Source organism: Centropristis striata, chromosome 15, assembly GCF_030273125.1.
Source record: "Centropristis striata isolate RG_2023a ecotype Rhode Island chromosome 15, C.striata_1.0, whole genome shotgun sequence".
Classification (NCBI taxonomy): domain Eukaryota; kingdom Metazoa; phylum Chordata; class Actinopteri; order Perciformes; family Serranidae; genus Centropristis; species Centropristis striata.
In genome coordinates, this window is record NC_081531.1 from 5,015,950 (window position 1) to 5,035,485 (window position 19,536).

Below are 19,536 nucleotides of genomic sequence, written 5' to 3' on the forward strand. Positions count from 1 at the left end.
AAATGTGGAAAATAAATATAAAACATCCCTACAATCAATACAAATAAAATAGATCCTCGGGCTCTGTTAACAGAAATTGCACTGAGATAAATATTATATTATTTTATATTTCAAAGTATATATTATGTATAACAGCTGTATCAGAGATTATTTTGGCAATTCCTCTTGCCTGTCAAACATTTGCAGTATTACTTAAATAGCACAAAAAGTTACCGTTATAATGCGTTCACTTTTAGAGCCGTGGCTCCTTTAAGAGGCAGGACAGTCAGTGCTAACAGGCTAACAGTTAGCTCTGTAGCAGTACAGTGTGTATGTGCTAACAGGCTAACAGTTAGCTCTGTAGCAGTAACATTATATATGTGCTGCAGCAGTATGTGTTCAGTTAGTGACCTCCGTTTGTTTACAACAAGCACCGGACACTCTGTGCACAGTTAGCATGCCGGTTTGTTTACAATAATCGGCAGTCGCACTTGTTGTGCTGCTGCTGAACAGTGAAATCTGAAATGTTCCCACACTAAACTGTTTTTGGCACCAATTCCTTTTATTTCACAAAACTTTCTGGAGTTGTGCAGCTGCGGGAAACTATCGTGTCCATTTTAAATATTGAACGATAAGTCGATCAAGTAATAATAATTATCGTGACATGCCTAGCGATATAACTTGAAGAGATAGATTAATAAAGTTTTGAGATTGAGGATATTAAAGATATACACTTTTTCTTTCAGGAATAAATCACATTGTCACAAAAATTTCATGGAAAGAGGTAAAAAATGTTTTATTCCGTCTATACTCCTCAGCGCTCACTGATGAAATAGGTAACTATAAGCTGCAATATTTCACCAGTTTGATCAGTCAGATGTTCTCTGTGTTAAATGTACAGTAGTCAGTGAACTTGACCACTAATCAGCCCTTTGAAGTCTTAAAACCTTGTCAAAGGGAAAGAAAAATCCTCGCTGTGGTTTTATCTCTGCACCAAACCTGAAGGAACTAAATATTAGGGCCATCCGCAGATTGAATATCAACCTCTAGTGGGTGTCCATAATCCTCCAGCTCCTTCATTTATGATTAGCATTCATTTAATTAAGGAAATCTTATTATATTTAACGTTTTGTACATGTAGGGCAAGTATTGTGTGACAGGAAGCTCCCTGCGTGCTGCAGTAAGAGTTTCTCTATGTGTGAAGTGTTTTCCAGCAGCTCTGAGACCAGAGACAGTGTTAGGAGCGTTAGAAGTGTTTACCCGGTACTCCTGGATGATGCCGTTGTGCGTGTCGCTGGGTGGAGGCTCCCAGGAGACGCTGATGCTGGAGCTGTTGCTGAGCTTCACTGTTACCACGGTCACAGCTCTGGGCGGGGCGCTGGGGACTGTAGGGGGGGGAGGGGGGGGACGACATTTAGTCATTTCATCAGCATACTGATAGTGAGGACGAGGACTGGACTAATCACCAAGGTTATTATAGTAAACGAAAACTAACGAAAAAACGAAAACTAGAATTGAAAAGACATTTTCGTTTACTGAAATAAAAATAAAAACGAGAGTTTTTGAAAAAAACATAACTAAAACTGTATTAAGTGGTAACAAAACTAACTAAGACTAACTAAAATTAGAGTTAGAAAAAATCTGCGTATCATTTGTTCTTTCCATTTTCAATTGGCAATCAAAAATCAAATAATGAAAAATTGACTGGTTATTTTGTTATTTGTTTTTTATTATAACATAAAAAACGAAAAAAATGCTTGTTTTTTCGTATTTCAATATTAGGCTATGATCAAAAATACGAAATGGAAAAACGGGCACCAGGAATGAATTTGATTTTAATATTGAATTGATTACGTAACCCGAACAATTTAATATTCAATATTTCCATTTATAAATGATGATTACTGTAAAGTGTTACCAGTATTTCCATTTTATGTAACTGTAAACTTTAGAATTTGTGACTCCACTACATTTAGCTTTAGACAGCTTTAGTTAATTTACAGGTTGAGAATTAATAAAAAAAACATGATACATTTAAAGTGATTAGACTTATCTTTTTAATTGATTCCTATGACAGTATATTAAGTACTTAAATAAGCCTTAATTTACAAAATTAAAACACTGCTTACATAAAAGCATCAATACAAATAATCTAATAATATATTTAGAATATTTAAAACAATCTAAGAGGGTTCATTCTGCATAAAAAATACTTTAAGTACCTTTTGATGCTTTTGTACTTTTACTTCAGTAAGTTTTGAATGCATTTTAACTTGTAGTGCAGTAATTTCACAGTGTGGTATTAGTACTTTTACTGCAGTAAAGGATCTGAATACTTCTTCCACTACTGCATTTAACTTGAAATTTGCTTGCAGCTATAACAGTGAGGACATATAAAACACAAGTCCAGAAACATGACAGTGAGCAGTAGCAGGAGGGCAAATTAAGTTTTATCGAGGGCTTTAAAAAGTTAATCATGTTTTTTTTTTCCAGACTAAGCTACTCAGGCAGGTCGATCCCGACTCTATAAGTGCTGATGGCTGAATAAAAAAAAAAACCTGCTTCCCTCTTTTTAATCTGGAGTTTGGATCAACTAATATAAACCTAAGGCTGCAGAAATTGCAATGTGTGGAGGCTGAGTTTAATGAAAATACGGATCAATATAAATGAACCCAAATTGCAAAGGATATAAAATTAAACGCAGAATGAGATAACATTAGTGAGATTCATGTGGAGTCAGAGAGGCTAATGAACAGACGTGTTTAAGGCCTCGCTAAGTCAAAGAGAACAGGACGACTTTATTACCTCTACGGAGTCTCTTTGGGCTGTTGGGTCCATTTTTAACCCTTTTCATCCTGTTTGTATACAACACTTTAAACATGTTTAAATGCCATGTTGTTGGTTTTTTTCAGCACAACCTTCTCACCTATATGACCTGATAATAACTGATTTTTTATTCTGACTTACTGGATCAACATTTTGAACCAAAAAGAAACAAAGAAAAACCATAAAAACAACATAAATGTGATCTTGTGATCTTGTGTGATCCTGTCATCAACTCTGGTTTTTATTCTAGTGGGACTTTAGTGGGATTTTATTTGTGTCTTGTGTGTTTAGTGTAACAATTTTGGTAATTTTGTGATTTTTTTTGTCATTTTGTGTCTTTTTTTAATCATTTTGTGTCTTTTTTAGTAATTTTGTGTCTTTTTGGTCATTTTGTGTCTTTTTTTAATCATTTTGTGTCTTTTTTAGTAATTTTGTGTCTTTTTGGTCATTTTGTGTCTTTTTTTGTCATTTTGTCTTTTATTAGTCATGTTGTGTCTTTTTTGTCATTTTGTGTCTTTTTTTAGTCTTTTAGTGTCTTTTTAAAATAATTTTGTGTCTTTTTTTAGTATTTTTGTGTCTTTTTTTAATCATTGTGTGTCTTATTTTAGTCCTTTAGTCCAACATAAAATGTGATTTTTAATCTTTTCTTTACTTTCAAAACACTTTCATGCTCAATAAAGAATTTTAAATATTGCAAATATAACATATAAGAGGGTTACATCCAGTTCTATCATTTCATACTTATAGCTTTTGGAGACTCCAGAGGGTTAAAACAGGTTTTCTTTGAAACTCTCTCAGCTACAGACATGTTTTTCAGAAGCCAGCAGGTTTCTTACCTTCTTCTGGGGTTCGGACCAGCAGCGTTCGGCTGTCCTTCCCCTGGAACTCGTCGAAATAAGGACGGATCTTGATCTCGTACTCGGTCCCTTTGAGCAGGCTGGTGAGGACGGTGCTGCGTTCAGACGGAGAGTTGATGTCCTGGAGCAGCCAGGTTCCCCCGCTGGGCCGGTAGAAGAGACGGTAGCCCTGCACGAACTGAGACTGACGGTCCACCTGGAGGAATAGAGCGGGAAATAGAAAAGATAAGAGAGAGAAGAGATGGAGATACAGAGAGAAGAGTTTCTCCATTAGCTAAATCCAGCGGTAAAGTATTCAGATCCTTTACTTCAGTAAAAGTATTAATACCACACTATGAAATTACTCCACTACAAGTAAAAGTCCTGCATTCTTCAAACTTACTGAAGTAAAGTATCAGCATCAAAATGTACTTAAAGTATCAAAAGTTAAAGTACTCAACAACAAAAATAGCTCATAAGTGTTTAATTTAAGAGCTGATATCTAGATATTTTCTATGGTTTTCCTGATAAAAACCAAAATCATAATCAATAACACCATTGAAAATGTCTAGATATCTAGATAATGAAGGAAAGGTAAAACTGAAAGTAAACAAATAATACAGACAATATTAGCCATGTGCATGAGTCAAATATAACAAATATAACTTACAACATGTTAAATCCTCCTAAAAGAAAATATACAATTACAAATAAACATAGTCACTGGCAATGCCACAAGAATAATAGAAGGAGGAGGATTGTTGCTCTTCAGGATAACAAAACAGGAGAAAAATCAAATCTAAGAGAAAAAGCAGATTTATGAGATTTAAAGTGGTGAATCTGCGAGAAAAAAATAGCTTTTTTTTCCAATTTTTTCTCTTAAATCTGCAACGTTTTTCTCGAAATATTAATTACACCCCCAATAAACTTAGTCAATAAAGTTAATATCATTATATTATTATCATACTGATTGGTCAAATGTCAGAGAGACTATTTTGATATCCACTGAAGTTACCAAATATAGTTATTCGCCTGATAAAGGGTTAAGAACAATACTTGAGTAAATGTACTTGGTAACTTTCTACCTCAACCCTCCACCGCCTCGTCCCTAAATAAAACAAAGAGCCACTCACGTTCCAGGAGACTCTGATGGAGGTTGTTGTTAGCGTTAGCGGCTCCTGCAGCTGCACCGCCACCTCCCCCAGCTCCCTCTGCACCTGGCGGTGGTCCACGCCCTGCCCCGTGGGACTCACATCTGGAGGAGACACACACATTCACTCTGCTGAGTGTCCTGATAATGCATTAGCACACGCAACAGTGGCGCTTTTCACAATCCTAAAGAACGAGTCATGATTTATTTGGTGAGAGCAGCAGACGGACCTTGCGTCCTGACGGGCTCAGAGATGGGGCTGGGGTCGCTGAGGCGTAGGCGTTCACCGCCCGCACGATGAACAGGTAGATGGTGTTGGGGAGGAGCCCCGTGATGGTGTGTGTCTCCATCTTCACCATGTCGGCTACAGTCTGCCACGTGCTTCCTGCTGATTGGCTGTGAGGACAGGAGAAAGACAATTCAGGTTTGGATGCATATGATGTTTTAATGTGCAATCTCAACCTTCCTTTTTGTGTCTTTTTTTGGTCATTTAGAGTCTTTTTGTGTCTTATTTTAGTCATTTTGTGTCTTTTTTTTGGTCATTTAGTGTCTTTTTGTGTCTTATTTTTGTCATTTTGTATCTTTTTTTTGTCATTTTGTGTCTTTTTGTGTCTTATTTTAGTCATTTTGTGTCTTATTTTAGTCATTTTGTGTCTTTTTGTGTCTTATTTTTGTCATTTTGTCTTTTTTCCTAGTCATTTTGTGTCTTTTTGTATCTTTTTTTTTAGCCATTTTGTGTCTTTTTTGTCTTTTTGTGTCTTATTTCAGTCATTTTGTGTCTTTTTAGGCTGAAGATCTATCTCTTCCAACAATACCTTGGTTAAGTCATGGTCACCTAACATATATTTAAAAAAAAAGCTCTATGCTTCTATAGCACTCCTGTAGCGATGACAGCTAGCTCTTAAAGTTATGTACTTACTTGATGCCTGTGGTCTAAGTCTAGAACCTTCAGGTTTAATGCACTTATTGTAAGTTGCTTTGGACAAAAGCGTCTGCTAAATGACATGACAACAATGGTGGAGAAAGTATATTGTCATTTACCTATAATTATAGATAATTGGGGATACGTGCAGAATTGGCCTTTGTGACTGTTATACCAATATATATATAGTATAGTATTATACCATTGTGTATCAATAGGCTGCCCACTGCTCCTTGCATGTGTAAAAAGGATGGGTTAAATGCAGAGGTTGAATTTAATAAAGTAATTAATCTTAATCTATGCATTACATTTCATGCATTCCTGTGCAGCCAGCATTTTATGCATGTAGTTAGTTCAAATACAATATTTGACCTCCACAAAAAATACTCAAGTAAGGTACAAGTACATCAGATTTGTACAAGTACTTGTGTTAATGAACTTAGTTACATTCCACCACTGAAAGTCTGCATGCAAAAGTAAAGTGTGTGTCCACACAAACTCCACAGTGAACTCAGAAGTGCTTTGTGCTGCTGATCTGATGGTGCAGTTACATATCCAACCAATGCATGAGAGGATCTCCAGGCAGTAGCCGGCTCTATTCCTGGCTCCTCTAATACTCTTCTCTGGTAAACAATAGCAGATGTGTGCAAAGTCACTCGCTGCAGAGAAGTTAGTGCTCGCTAGAAGATTCCTGCAAATGATACAATTTGCTGTCCTGATGAATAATGTAATGAGGCTTGTAGGAAGCACAGCTGCCAGCAGGAACCAGGGCAGTTCTTAGCCTCGTGGCACTCCCCCTGATGCTTCATCCTCCACCCCACACCCTCCTCTTCACTCCTCCTCCTCTCTCCTCCTCTCTCTGAGTCTACTGTCACCTTGGCACAAAGGCCTCCTCAACCATTTGTTTGACACTTTTGGATTTTCCCCCAAGGGTGCTGTGGTGAACTCACTTCACTGCTGAACTGCACAATTAGACCAAAGAGGAAAACGGGAAAACGACTCATGAATACTCATCTCCTGTGTGTGTGTGTGTGTGTGTTTGTTCTTGTACGCCCTACATAGTGAGGACCGGGACATGTTTTTAAACCAACAGAGTGAGGACATTTTTGCAAAGTGAGGACATCACTTCTTTAAAGGCTTTTTTGAGATTTCAGACTTTGTTTTAAGGGTTAAAGGTTACATGATAATGATAATTAACTGAAACTGTATTGTGTGTTTACAAAACTAACTAAAATTATAGTGAAATGTCCTTCGTTTTCGTCTTTGTCAACTTTTTTCATACATGATGGAGATGGATCAGACAAAGGAAATAAAGGCAAAATTTACTGTGACCTCTTTTAATCTCCCACCCAACAAATACCCCATTACAAAAAACTACAACTAATAAAAACTAAAAGTAATAAAAACTAAACTAAAACTAGCAAACTCACTCTAAAAACTAATTAAAACTAACTGAATTTGAAAACAAAAATTCACAACAAAATTAAAACTGAAACTAATGAAAAATACAAAACTATTATAACCTTGCAAGGGAATTCACTGTTACAATGAGGGTCCTCACAAAGATAGAAGTACAAGAATGTGTGTGTGTGTGTGTGTGTGTGTGTTTGTTTGTGTGTGTGTGTGTGCTAGCGATGCTTCAAGGTAACTTTGTGGAGGAGTTTGGAGTTCACAGACTCCCAAACAGAGCTGTGGCCCAACAAAAGAGAAAATGAATGCAGTCGCACCTGAATAATCGAACGCCTACCTTGGTATATTTTACACTATCACGCATTGCATATGCACACACACACACACACACACATATTCTTGTACTTCTGATTCCTGTACTTCTGTCTTTGTGAGGACCCTCATTGGAACAGTGAATTCCCTTGGAAGGTTATAATAGTTTTGGATTTTTCATCAGTTTTAGTTTAGTTTTTATTAGTTGTAGTTTTTTGTAATGGGGTATTTGTTGGGTGGGAGATTAAAAGAGGTCACAGTAAATTTTGCCTTTATCTCCTTTGTCTGAGCCATCATTATGTAAAAGTTGACAAAGACGAAAACGAAGGACATTTTCACTATAATTTTAGTTAGTTTTGTAACCACACAATACAGTTTCAGTTAATTATCATCATCATGTAACCTTTAACCCTTAAAACAAAGTCTGAAATCTCAAAAAAGCCTTTAAAGAAGTGAGGACCGGACGAAATGTTCTAATAAGTTTGTTTTTGGTAATTTGTGTCTTTTTAAAATAATTTTGTGTATTTTTTTTTGTAATTTTGTGTCTTTTTTGTAATTTTGTGTCTTTTTTAAAGTAATTTAGTGTTTTTTCAGTCATTGTGTGTCTTTTTTTTGGTAATTTTGTGCCTTTTTTAAAGTAATTTAGTGTTTTTTCAGTAGTTTTGTGTATTTTTTTTGTTATTTTTTTGTCTTTTCTTTAGTAATTTTGTGTCTTTTTTTGTAATTTTGTGTATTTTTTTTGTAATTTTGTGTCTTTTTAAAAATAATTTAGTGTTTTTTCAGTCATTTTGTGTCTCTTTTTTTTTTTGTAATTTTGTGTAATGTGAACCCTTTAAAGAAGTGAGGACCGGCCGAAAAATGCCCTCACTTTGCAAAAAAGTCCTCACTCTGTTGGTTAAAAAACATGTCCCGGTCCTCACTATGTAGGAAGTACAAGAACACACACACACACACACACACACACACACACACACACACACACACACACACACACGCGTGCCCCAGCCCTCGCTCTTCTTCCCTGTGCTCCTACAAACAAACCTTAGCACCTCAGGCTAGGAAATGTTATTGCAAACATCCCAGCGGTCCCTCAGCTGCTTTATAAAGAATCAGTTTGCGTTACTTGGAAACGCTCCGCCGCCGCCACGGGCCTCGGCGGGCGTCTGGATGTGATTTAGCTCTGCCGGTGTTCCCCTCTTTATCGAATTGAAAAGGACACGTTTCCCCATAACGCTGCCTATCTTCATCTGGAGGCCCCTTCCCTCCGCAGAGCCGCCCATCCTGCTCTACTAAATCTACTTTTCCTCTAATTAATCCAAGGTGGACTTCCTCTCCAGTGGCTCCACCTGAAAGTTTGATGCTGAGGAGCATTCAGGGTCCTGACTGAGCAGATTCGCCATGAAGGACGAGACAAGAGTGCTTTCACATGTTTGGGACCACCAAGGGGGACATTTTTTACTGATTACAGATACTGCAGCTGATATAGTGATTATTATTTCTGGGCTGGCATGAAAATTGACCTTTACTATGTGGATTGTGCATCATTTTGCATTATGCAAATCTTCTGAAAATAATGGTTTTGGTTATTATCAATAAAACCATGTTAAATGTCTAGATATCAGCTCTTAAATTAAACTCTTATGAGCTACTTTTGTTGTTGTTGTTATATTTGTCCAAACAAATGAAGCTTTAGTTTTACCAGGCATTAAAATGAACAATAAATGGAAGAAAACAAGGGGGGTTTTGGTCATTTTAGGTCTTTTTTGGTCAATTTGTGTCTATTTCGATAATTTTGTGTTATTTTTTGGTCATTTTTACATCTATTTTATGTCATTTTGTGTATTTTTCAGTCATTTTTACATTTATTTTTTTGTCATTTTGTATCTTTTTCAGTCATTTTTACATCTATTTTTTGTCATTTTGTGTCTTTTTTAGTCATTTTAACATCTACAGTCATGGAAACATTCTTGATAATAACCAAAATCATTAACTATAAAATCATGTTAAATGTCTTGATATCAGCTCTTAAATCAAACTCTTATGAGATATTTTTGTTGTTATTATTATATTTGTCCAAACAAATGTACCTTTAGTTGAACCAGGCATTAAAATGAACAATAAATGGAAGAAAACAAGGGTGGTTTTGGTCACTTTGTGTCTTTTTTGGTCAATTTGTGTCTATTTCGATAATTTTGTGTTATTTTTTGGTCATTTTTACATCTATTTTATGTCATTTTGTGTCTCTTTCAGTCTTTTTTACATCTATTTTTTGTCATTTTGTGTCTTTTTTTGTCATTTTTACATCTAAAAAAAATATTAGACACTTGTTTTCTTCAATTTCTTGTTCATTTTAATGCCTGGTACAACTAAAGATACATGTGTTTGGACAAATATAATTATAACAACAAAAGTAGCTCATAAGAGTTTAATTTAAGAGCTGATATCTAGACATTTTCCATGGTTTTATAGATGATTTTGGTTATTATCAAGAATGTTTCTTGAAAATGATTATGGTTTTATTCAATAAAACCATGGAAAATGTCTAGATATCAGCTCTTAAATTAAACTCTTATGACCTATTTTTGTTGTTATTATTATATTTGTCCTAACAAATGTACCTTTAGTTGAACCACTGTTGAGTTTTGAGTCTTCTTTCACTAAAGAGCTTAATTAGTGTGAAATTCAGTGTAGGAGTTTTAATGTCACAAAATTGAAAAGGTATTGGATTATTTTCTAGACCAATCCATTCACATTAAATTATATTGCTTCCCACTCATTTTAAGTGATTTAATTCGAGTAGAATACAGCCTTGACTGCTGAATAAAGAAAAGGAATCATTTGTAAGGAAATTATTTGCAGAAAAAAAACTAAAAAGGTAAGGCAAAGAAGGGCTCCGAACGGAGAAAATATCAGGTAAAAAGGAGAGAAAGTGTGTGTCCACTCCAACCAATTCAATTCAATTCAATTCAATTCAATTCAATTCAATTCAATTCAATTCATTTAAAAAATGACCCGCATTCATTTCCCATGTTATGTCATGCTGGCTGTGTGTTTGAATAGCTTTTTTAATTATTATAATTATAACAACAGATCATTATATCCATTTTTCCTTTCATACGTTATGAAGAAAAATAGTTTTTGTATTATTATATCAAGTTTTCACACATGGGTCAAAATAACCTTGTTCATTAGATATTATTATTATTATTATAGATAGATAATAATAATAATAATTATATAGATATTATTATTATTATTATTAGATATTATTATTAACCTTTGTTCATTATACAAAAAGTGATTCACTGAATTAACAATGTGAGTATATGTGTAACTATGTTGGAAAATCACATATTTTAACATTTGAGACTTATTAGAGCCACCAAATAATAATTTCCATTGGAAAAAACACCAATTTAACAAAATAGGATAGTTAATATTTGTCTTTGTCTGTTTGTTTGTTTTAAATTGGTGACAACATATAAACACCTTCTAATGCACAACATGGGTCAGAAATGACTTTGTGCATTAGAAGTGTAGTGATAAAAAAAAGGGGTTTTATTCAAAAAGTAAGAAATGAAAACAAAAAATTAGCATGTATGATGATCAAAAACAGGTTATTTGAGGGAAACCTGGAATACTGAATGATGAAATGAATTTATGGCAAAGATATAGAATATTAAAACTCAGTCTGTAGTAATTTTGTGCCTTTTTTTGTAATTTTGTGTCTTTTTTTTGTTGTAATTTTGTGTCTTTTTTTTTTGTCATTTTGTGTCTTTTTTTAAGTAATTTAGTGTTTTTTTCAGTCATTTTGTGTGTTTTCTTTTAGTAATTTTGTGTCTTTTTTCAAAAAGTAAGAAACGAAAACAAAAAAATAAGATGTATGATGATCAAAAACAAGTTATTTGAGGAAAACCTGCAAAACTGAATGAGAAAATGAATTTATTGCAAAAATATAGAATATAAAAACTCAGTCGGGTCACTTTAGACCGTTCATGTTGTGCATCAAAGGGTTAATAACTCACCTGAAGGCCTCGATGATGTAGGAGGTGACGGCGGCTCCTCCCTCGTGGGCGTTGGGTTGCCAGGTCAGAGAGACGCTGTTCTTGGACACGTCCGTAACGATGGGTTTGTGCGGCGGACCTGGCAACTGGAAGGGCTCCGTGGCCTGAGCTGCTGCCGAGTCGGCACTCTCTGGACGGAGAAGGAGGAAACAAGGAAGGAAGGAAAAGAAATAAAATAAATAAAAGAAGTTAGAAGCTGCAACATCCCCCTTTACCATCTCCGCTTCATTATGTCCTCTGTGTAATCCCCCTAATGTTGACTGAACATTTGCATCAGCGTGGCTGCCGGCAGACTTCCTCACTTCTAACAGACTTCACAATTTTTTGCTTTTCACAACAACTATTGGATGTTAACTAGGCATTACGGCGCTAATAGTCACATAACAAACCGAAGGTGTCATCAGAGCGGCTTGTTAAGTCGTTACTCCTTCATTTAATGCCACTAATGAAATCTCTACAGCTTGAAATATTATCTGTACTAATGCCTGATGGGCTGTGGAGAAGATAAAAAGGGCAAAGCCTCACAAAGTGTGTGTGTGTGTGTGTGTGTGTGTGTGTGTTCTTGTACTTCCTACATATCGAGGACCGGAACACGTTTTTAACCAACAGAGTGAGGACATTTTTGAGTAGTAAGAGCTGATTTTTAGCCATTTTCCATGGTTTTCTTGATAATGATTTTGGTTATTATGAATTTTTGTTGATATAAAGATTCTACATCAGGGGTCTCAAACTCAAATTACCTTGGGGCCGCTGGATACAAAGACACAAAATTACAAAAGAAAAGACACAAAATGACAGAAAAAAACTAAACTACTTAAAAAAGACACAAAATGACCAAAAAAGACACAAAATTACAAAAAAAAGACACAAAATTACTAAAAAAGACACAAAATTACTTAAAAAGACACAAAATTATTTAAAAAAGACACAAAATTACCAAAAAAGACACAAAAAGACAGAAAAAACTAAATTACTTAAAAAAGACACAAAATTACCAAAAAAGGACACAAAATTATTTAAAAAAGACACAAAATTACCAAAAAAAGTAATTAAAGGGACCTTCCACACACAACACGGTAAAGTGCCATTCATATAAAACTCACATTAAATTTTCATATCAAGGTGGGGGCCACAAAATATCGTCACGAGGGCCGCAATTGGCCCGCGGGCCACGAGTTTGAGACCCCTGGCGTGCAACATGCTTATTTCTAGATTTAATAATCTTAATTTAAGAGGTGAAATTATCTGTCCATGCAGCAAGATAATTTCCCTCAGATTTAGTGTTTTTATCTGTTTTTTTGCAGTGTACTTTTTCCACACATTAATAATCACTTCTCATAGCCTAATGTCCTTATCTCCAGTCACACTTAAATCTAGAGCTAATAACTCCACTGCTGTTAATTAAAACAGTAGAAGACTTTTCCAAAGTTGGCCAAATGAATATTTCTGCAGCAATAGAAGAGCGATAATCAGGATCCAGCTCTTTCAAAAGGTAATAAAAGAAGCAGATCCAGTGTTTCTGTGTGTTGTTACACTTCACAGAGCTTTCATTTGCATGTATTTAAAATCACGCAGAGACAATTTACCTTTGACTGTGAGCACTCCACTCCAACTCGTCTCTCCGCTGGAGCTGGAAGCCAGGCAGGTGTAAACCCCAGAGTCCGTTTCCTGGCAACAGAAAAATGTGTATTATTAGTTTAGTGTGTGTGTGTGTGTGTGAGTGAGAGCGTGATACTATGTTAATGTAGCCATTAGCAGTGATTGAGACTAAATGTCATATCTCTCAAAGCAGAATGTTTGTACTCAGAATACTGAGCGGAGGGAAGTTGGCGCAGTGAAAGCTGGCAGAACACAGAGGTGTTATTCACGCCGAGCCGACCGGGTGACTCTTCCCCTTTCACATCAAAGCAAGACTGGCTCTCCAGTATCAGTTCACAGCAGCTGCTAGCTCCCAGCCCAGCCAATATGGTTCAAAAAGAAGTGCAGCATTTATAACACTGTCACCTTTTGTCTTTCTGTCTTTTTTTGTAAGATTACGGCGTCATGATGAGGTCAAGAAGAAGCCAAGAGGAGCAGAATCACACATGTCATATATCAGAGTATATGTCTGGAACATACATACATCTATTACTTCAGCTTATCCGGGGCCGGGTCGCGGGGGCAGCAGGTTAAAAAAATATATTATTATGTCTTTTTATTTGTCATTTGGTGTCTTTTTTTAGTCTTTTTGTGTCTTTTTTTAGTCATTTTGTGTCTTTTTATAGTCATTTTGTGTCTTTCTTTAGTCATTTTGTGTCTTTTTGTGCCTTTTTTTAGTCATTTTGTGTCTTTTTTAGTCTTTATGTGGCTTTTTTTTAGTCATTTTGTGTCTTTTTTTTAGACTTTTTGTGTCTCTTTTTAGTCATTTTGTGTCTTTTTTAGTCATTTTGTGTCTTTTTTTGTCATTTTGTGTCTTTTTTTAGTCATTTTGTGAGTTTTTTTAGTCTTTTTGTGTCTTCTTTTTAGTCATTTTGTGTCTTTTTGTGTCTTTTTTTAGTCATTTTGTGTCTTTGTTTAGTCATTTTGTGTCTTTTTTTAGTCGTTTTGTGTCTTTTTGTGTCTAATGTCATAATGTCATAATATTATTATTAGACCTTGTTTTCTTCAATCATTCACAGATGTCAAGAGTGTATATGTCTGTAAATCTCTCTTGGCACTTCACAATTCAGTGATAATGATAACAACAAAAATAGCTCATAGAAGTTTAATTTAAGAGCTGATATCTAGACATTTCCCATGGTTTTCTTGATAATAACCAAAATCATTATCAAGAAAACCATGGAAAATGGCTGTGGGGACAAGGACTTGCCTTCCGGTCTGTTTTTGTTCTGTTCCACTGATTCACACATTTGGTTGATGTCATCATAAACTAAATGTTAGTCTGAACTGTATCACTGCTCTCTAATGTGCCTGAAGAATCTGCAGTCTCAGGTTTATTAGCTAAAACTGAGAGCTCCACCATGTAATGAGAGCTCAGCAGTGGCTGCTGTAGGGTGTTAAATGTCCCGTTATTGACTTTTTTTTGCATCGATTCAGAATCTCCAGCTCCAACATCATATAATTATCTAAGATGATACGTTCTTATTGCTAAGGTAAGGAAAGAATTACGTATGAATGCACAGAACATGAAGACTCAAATTTAAGAAATTCAGAGACACAAGACAGATAGATCTAATTTACATGGTATTATATGCAATATATTAATATCAGTGACTTGGTGATAATATAATAATACATATAATATGTACCGGTGCATCTTAATAAATTAGAATATGATAGAAAAGTTTTTTTTATGTCAGTAATTCAATTCAAAAAGTGGAAGTGGTTGAAATAACACCTTCACTGCAAAAAGGGGAAAAAACAAGATAAAAACACTAAATCTGAATTTATTTTTTATTAATTTAAGAAATCTTGTCAAGTGAAATTATCTGTCCATGCATCCATTGATTGAGATGCTCCTGTATAAATAATATAATAGTCATTTTGCGTCATTTTTTAGTATTTTTGTGTCTTTTTTTAGTCTTTTTGTGTCATTTTGTGTCTTTTTTTAGTCATTTTGTGCCTTTTTTTAGTCATTTTGTGTCTTTTTGTGTAATTTTGTGTCTTTTTTAAGTCTTTTTGTGTGCTTTTTTAGTCATTTTGTGTGTGTTTTTTTGTCATTTTGTGTCTTTTTTTGATCATAATATTATTATTAGACCACCCTTGTTTTCTTCAGTTCACAGATGTCATAAGTGTATATGTCTGTAAATCTCTCTTGACACTTTACAATTCAGTTATAACATACAGTCATGGAAAAAAAATTATTAGACCACCCTTGTTTTGCTCCTGTACAAATAATATAATTTTACATTTATCCAAATTGTATCCAGTGTTTCCAGGTAAAAGAGCACCCAGCCAGTATAAAGTGTGTTTGTGCATCTAGTCCTGTTCATCAGTATTCGTTTACAGTAAGAACTGCTCCTCTTGGGGAATCAATTATGGTTAATTGCATATGAATATTTGCATTCTAATTACCTTAACACAACATCTGCTTTAATTAAACTGCTTCAACTTTGGACACTTTGTCAATTGTAGTTTTTATTTCGTTCCTTTCATAAATGATATATTCTCAGCGGACTCATTTGAAGTCAAAGCTAAAGTCAAGCTGGTGGCTTTTATGTTCCTCGTCTGATTCCGACACGGCGAGGAGGAGAGTTAACGCCAGGATCAAAGCTCAGAATTTTAATGACCAGCTAGAGGTCTAGAAATTTCTGAGGCGCCAGTCTTTATACTCAACAGCTACTTAGCATTCTGGACAGGCTACGAGCAGATGTAATTAAGAGGTGTGTGATAAATGTGCCAGCGTGTGTGTGTGTGTGTGTGTGTGTGTGTGTGTTAGCCATCAAATTTTTGGGAAAGCAAGCCAAAAGCTAGACGGGCTGTGAAATTGCTTACAACAGAGGGAGATGTTGGGGGTCTCTCCACTGGGGAATGTGACACTGAGGTAGTAACAACTAGCAGCAGCTTCAGCTTCACTGCTCCAGCTCTTTCTTTTTCTTTCATTTTCACTTTCAATTTATCCTAATTCTAATTTTACCCTGATGGTATAAAATCTGGTATAAAATCACCATACATCAATATTTTTGATGTTAAAAAAATATGAATGCAATCAAATCAAATCAAAATCAAAGCTGAGGCTAAACTTGGGTTTTTGTTTTCGAAATAAGTTGTATTTTTCTTTTAACCCTTAATAGGACACTCATTGAAATACTTGCAAATTCCAAATTTCAACCCTAGAGAATATATATATATATATATATATATATATATATATATATATATATATATATATATATAGGAGGATATTACATACAGCCAGAATGTGTAAAAAAAAAAAAAAAACATATGGACCCAGGGGAGTGGGGTTATATTTTGAGAAAAAAAAGTTTATGAGATTAAAGTGGCAAATCTACGAGAAAAAAGTTGCTTTTTTTCACTTTTTTCTCGTAAATCTGCAACTTTTTTCGCGCAGATTTGCCACTTTAAATCACTTAAATCTGCAACTTTTTTTCTTGAAAGATTTGCCACTTTAATCTAGTAAATTTGCGACTTTTTTCTCAAAATATTATTTTATTTATTACTCATTGATTACTAATTCTAGATATCCGCTGAAGTTACCAAATATAGTTCTTTGCCTGATAAAGGGTTAATGTAAAAAAGCGTTTAGATTAGGCTTTTGCGAAATCCTGTTTCTCAGCAAGGCTAAAACATCCTTTTTGGTGGTGATAAAGGAGAGTAAAGTCAAACGTTGTTCTTCTTTTAAAATAAACTTTGGCTCCAAACTATCTAGAACACTGTCTACAGCTAGATCCAAGGAGAGCTTGGCGTCTGCTGCAGCCATGTTGGATCTGTAAGAAAACTACAAAACTACAAACTTCCGTCTGTCCAATAGTACGAGTCATCGTCTTGCCGTCCCTCCCCGTTCTGTGATTGGATACCAAAAATCGGCCATGGACACCATGCTGCCTTGCAGTTAGAAACTAAATCGAGTGTGCAAGGCAGCATGGGTATACCCAGGCCAGCCACAAGCTGTAAAACAGCCAAAATGATCAACAAATGAAAAAAAAAGAAGAGAAAAATGGCCTAAAATGTCTTAGGAGGGCATAAAGGTGAAGATATAGAATGTTCTGTAAGCCAACAACATATTTCTGAGTACAAAAGGCAATTGTGCATGTGTCCTTAATGCACCATAAAGGGTAGCAGTGCACAAGTAAGCAGGCAGTGAAGAATAAAAAGACAGCTAGGGGATGAAAACAATGCAACATGCACAAACAAAGGCTTTGCAAAGGCTTTATGAGCTATGAAATGCATTCAGCAATATGCTCAGGTGTTAAGGACCCATACGCTGTGATAAAGTGAGAAACAAAGCCATGTTTGTTTTCAATATAAACTCCACAGTGTTGCTGTAAAACTAGATAAATTATAAATTGGACTCCATTTATAGCGCGCTAGCTGTGAGGGCGAAGGGACTGTTTGTATGTTAATGTTAACTGCACCTGCGAGGAATGATGGCTTTCTAAATAGCTCTCCTGTTGCACTCTTTCTCTGTGTGTGTGTGTGTGTGTGTGTGTGTACAGGTGTGTGTAGGAGTGTTATGGGGAATTTTAATTAGTTTTTCATCTGTTTTGCTGCAAGAGGTTTCAGCCCTCTGTAGTTCATCAATTTACATGCAGAGCCAATCCACCACGAACACAATCAGCCCTTCCTTATTCACTTATTCTGCGAACACAGCCCATATTACTCCCATTGAAAACCTTATACATTATGCAGAGGATGTGCAAAAGGCAGAGCCTATCATGACTAATGCCTAGCAGAGCGCTGTGCACGTACACGTACACGTCTGGGCCCGCTCATCAGTAACGCAGACAGATGAATTACTCAAGACTAAGTGGCTTGTCAGAGCGTCCTGCAGGACACGGGACAGGTGACTCTCCGTCCTATACAACAGCCCTCGCTGCTCCTCCTCTCTTTCTATAGGCCCTGACCCTGAGTTGACCTGTGGGGTGGCGGATGGTGCGCCTGTCTAAAAAAAAAAAAAGCGACTCCCCAGATGGTGGCGTTTGATCGGTGGATGGGGAATCGGCGCAGGGGGCGGGTGGGGTAAACAGCCGGGACACCTGACTATTAATCACAGCCGGCAGCTCTGTGTGCTGCGCGAAACAGATTGCTGAAAAATGGATTAGGTGAAAAGGAAAGAGGAGAACAGGAGGGAGGGAAGGAGGGAGGCAGGGAGGAAAGAGGAGCTTCACACTTAAAGAGGGGATATTATTTATTTATTATAGTTTGATTTGGGGTATTTCTGCACTGCACTTCCCAGAAATCATCTGCCAAGCAGACAAAAATGATCTGAGCTTTGTGTCTTTTTTTCTTTTCTTTGCCCATTTTTGGCCAGTCAGATTCCTACAATGCATGTTTTTAAGTGATGCGACACTTTAAAAAAGAGGGAAGAGTATAGGGAACCAATAGCAATGCTTTAATTTGTCACATGACCTCCAGGAGGCCATGTTGAAACCCTTTTTTGCAGACTTTTCCTTTTCCTTTTCCTACAATGCATGTTTTTAAGTGATGCGATACTTTAAAAAAGAGGGAAGAGTATAGGGAACCAATAGCAATGCTTTCATTTGTCACATGACCTCCATGAGGCCATGTTGAAACCCTTTTTTGCAGATTTTTCCTTTTCTTTGCCCATTTTTGGCCAGTCAGATTTCTACAACGTATGCTTTTGAGTGATGCTATACTTTTAAAAAAGAGGGAAGAGTATAGGGAACCAATAGCAATGCTTAAATTTGTCACATGACCTCCAGGAGGCCATATTGAAACCCTTTTTTGCAGACTTTTCCAAAAGAAACAGCTTTGCCATTTTGCGGCACAAAAAATCATTCAAAACGTCATTTCCAGGCCCTTTTCCAACTGTAAAAAAAATCCTACTAATAGGTGAGTAAACCTTCATTTTTGATAGTTTCATACATTTAGACTGTTGAAGACATTCATTTCAATGGGTCGTTGGTTCAATGGTACAATGTTGCCTACAAAAAGTTCCTTTTATAATGTTTTTAAATAAAATTTTATGTATTGTACCCTGTTGAAGCTACTGAATCTTTTACACATGTTCTTTAAATAAATTATGTTAAAATTAATTAAAAAAAACTTTCTTTTTCACTTGTGCACCGTTATGGGACAATGTGTTACCTACAAACCCCAAAAACTTCCCCCAAAAAAAGAAAAAAAGAATTAGAAAATGTCTTCAGATTATGTTTATTTAGTCTATTTTAAGACAAAAAAACAGGTAGCTAGGTAACTCAGCCTTCTACACAAGAGTGAACAGAAGGTTGATAATGATGTCAGATCCTTGGTGAGGAAGGCGCAGAAGGGAAATGTGATTACAGACTATAACATGTGTACATTGGGATTTAAAGTCAACACATGAACTCGATTTGCCACTTTAACCTGATTACTCCC

At 35.7% G+C, this 19,536-nt stretch overlaps 1 protein-coding gene across 1 annotated transcript in view; it reads right to left on the reverse strand.

Annotated features, from left to right (window-relative positions):
- robo3 (roundabout, axon guidance receptor, homolog 3 (Drosophila)) overlaps positions 1-19,536 on the reverse strand; it is a 140,133-nt gene that overhangs the window by 19,282 nt on the left and 101,315 nt on the right. Inside the window, 7 exon segments of the mRNA XM_059351807.1 lie at positions 1,240-1,364; positions 3,642-3,858; positions 4,775-4,896; positions 5,022-5,066; positions 5,069-5,187; positions 11,461-11,629; positions 13,086-13,167. Of these exon segments, the coding sequence (XP_059207790.1) occupies positions 1,240-1,364; positions 3,642-3,858; positions 4,775-4,896; positions 5,022-5,066; positions 5,069-5,187; positions 11,461-11,629; positions 13,086-13,167 (879 nt within the window).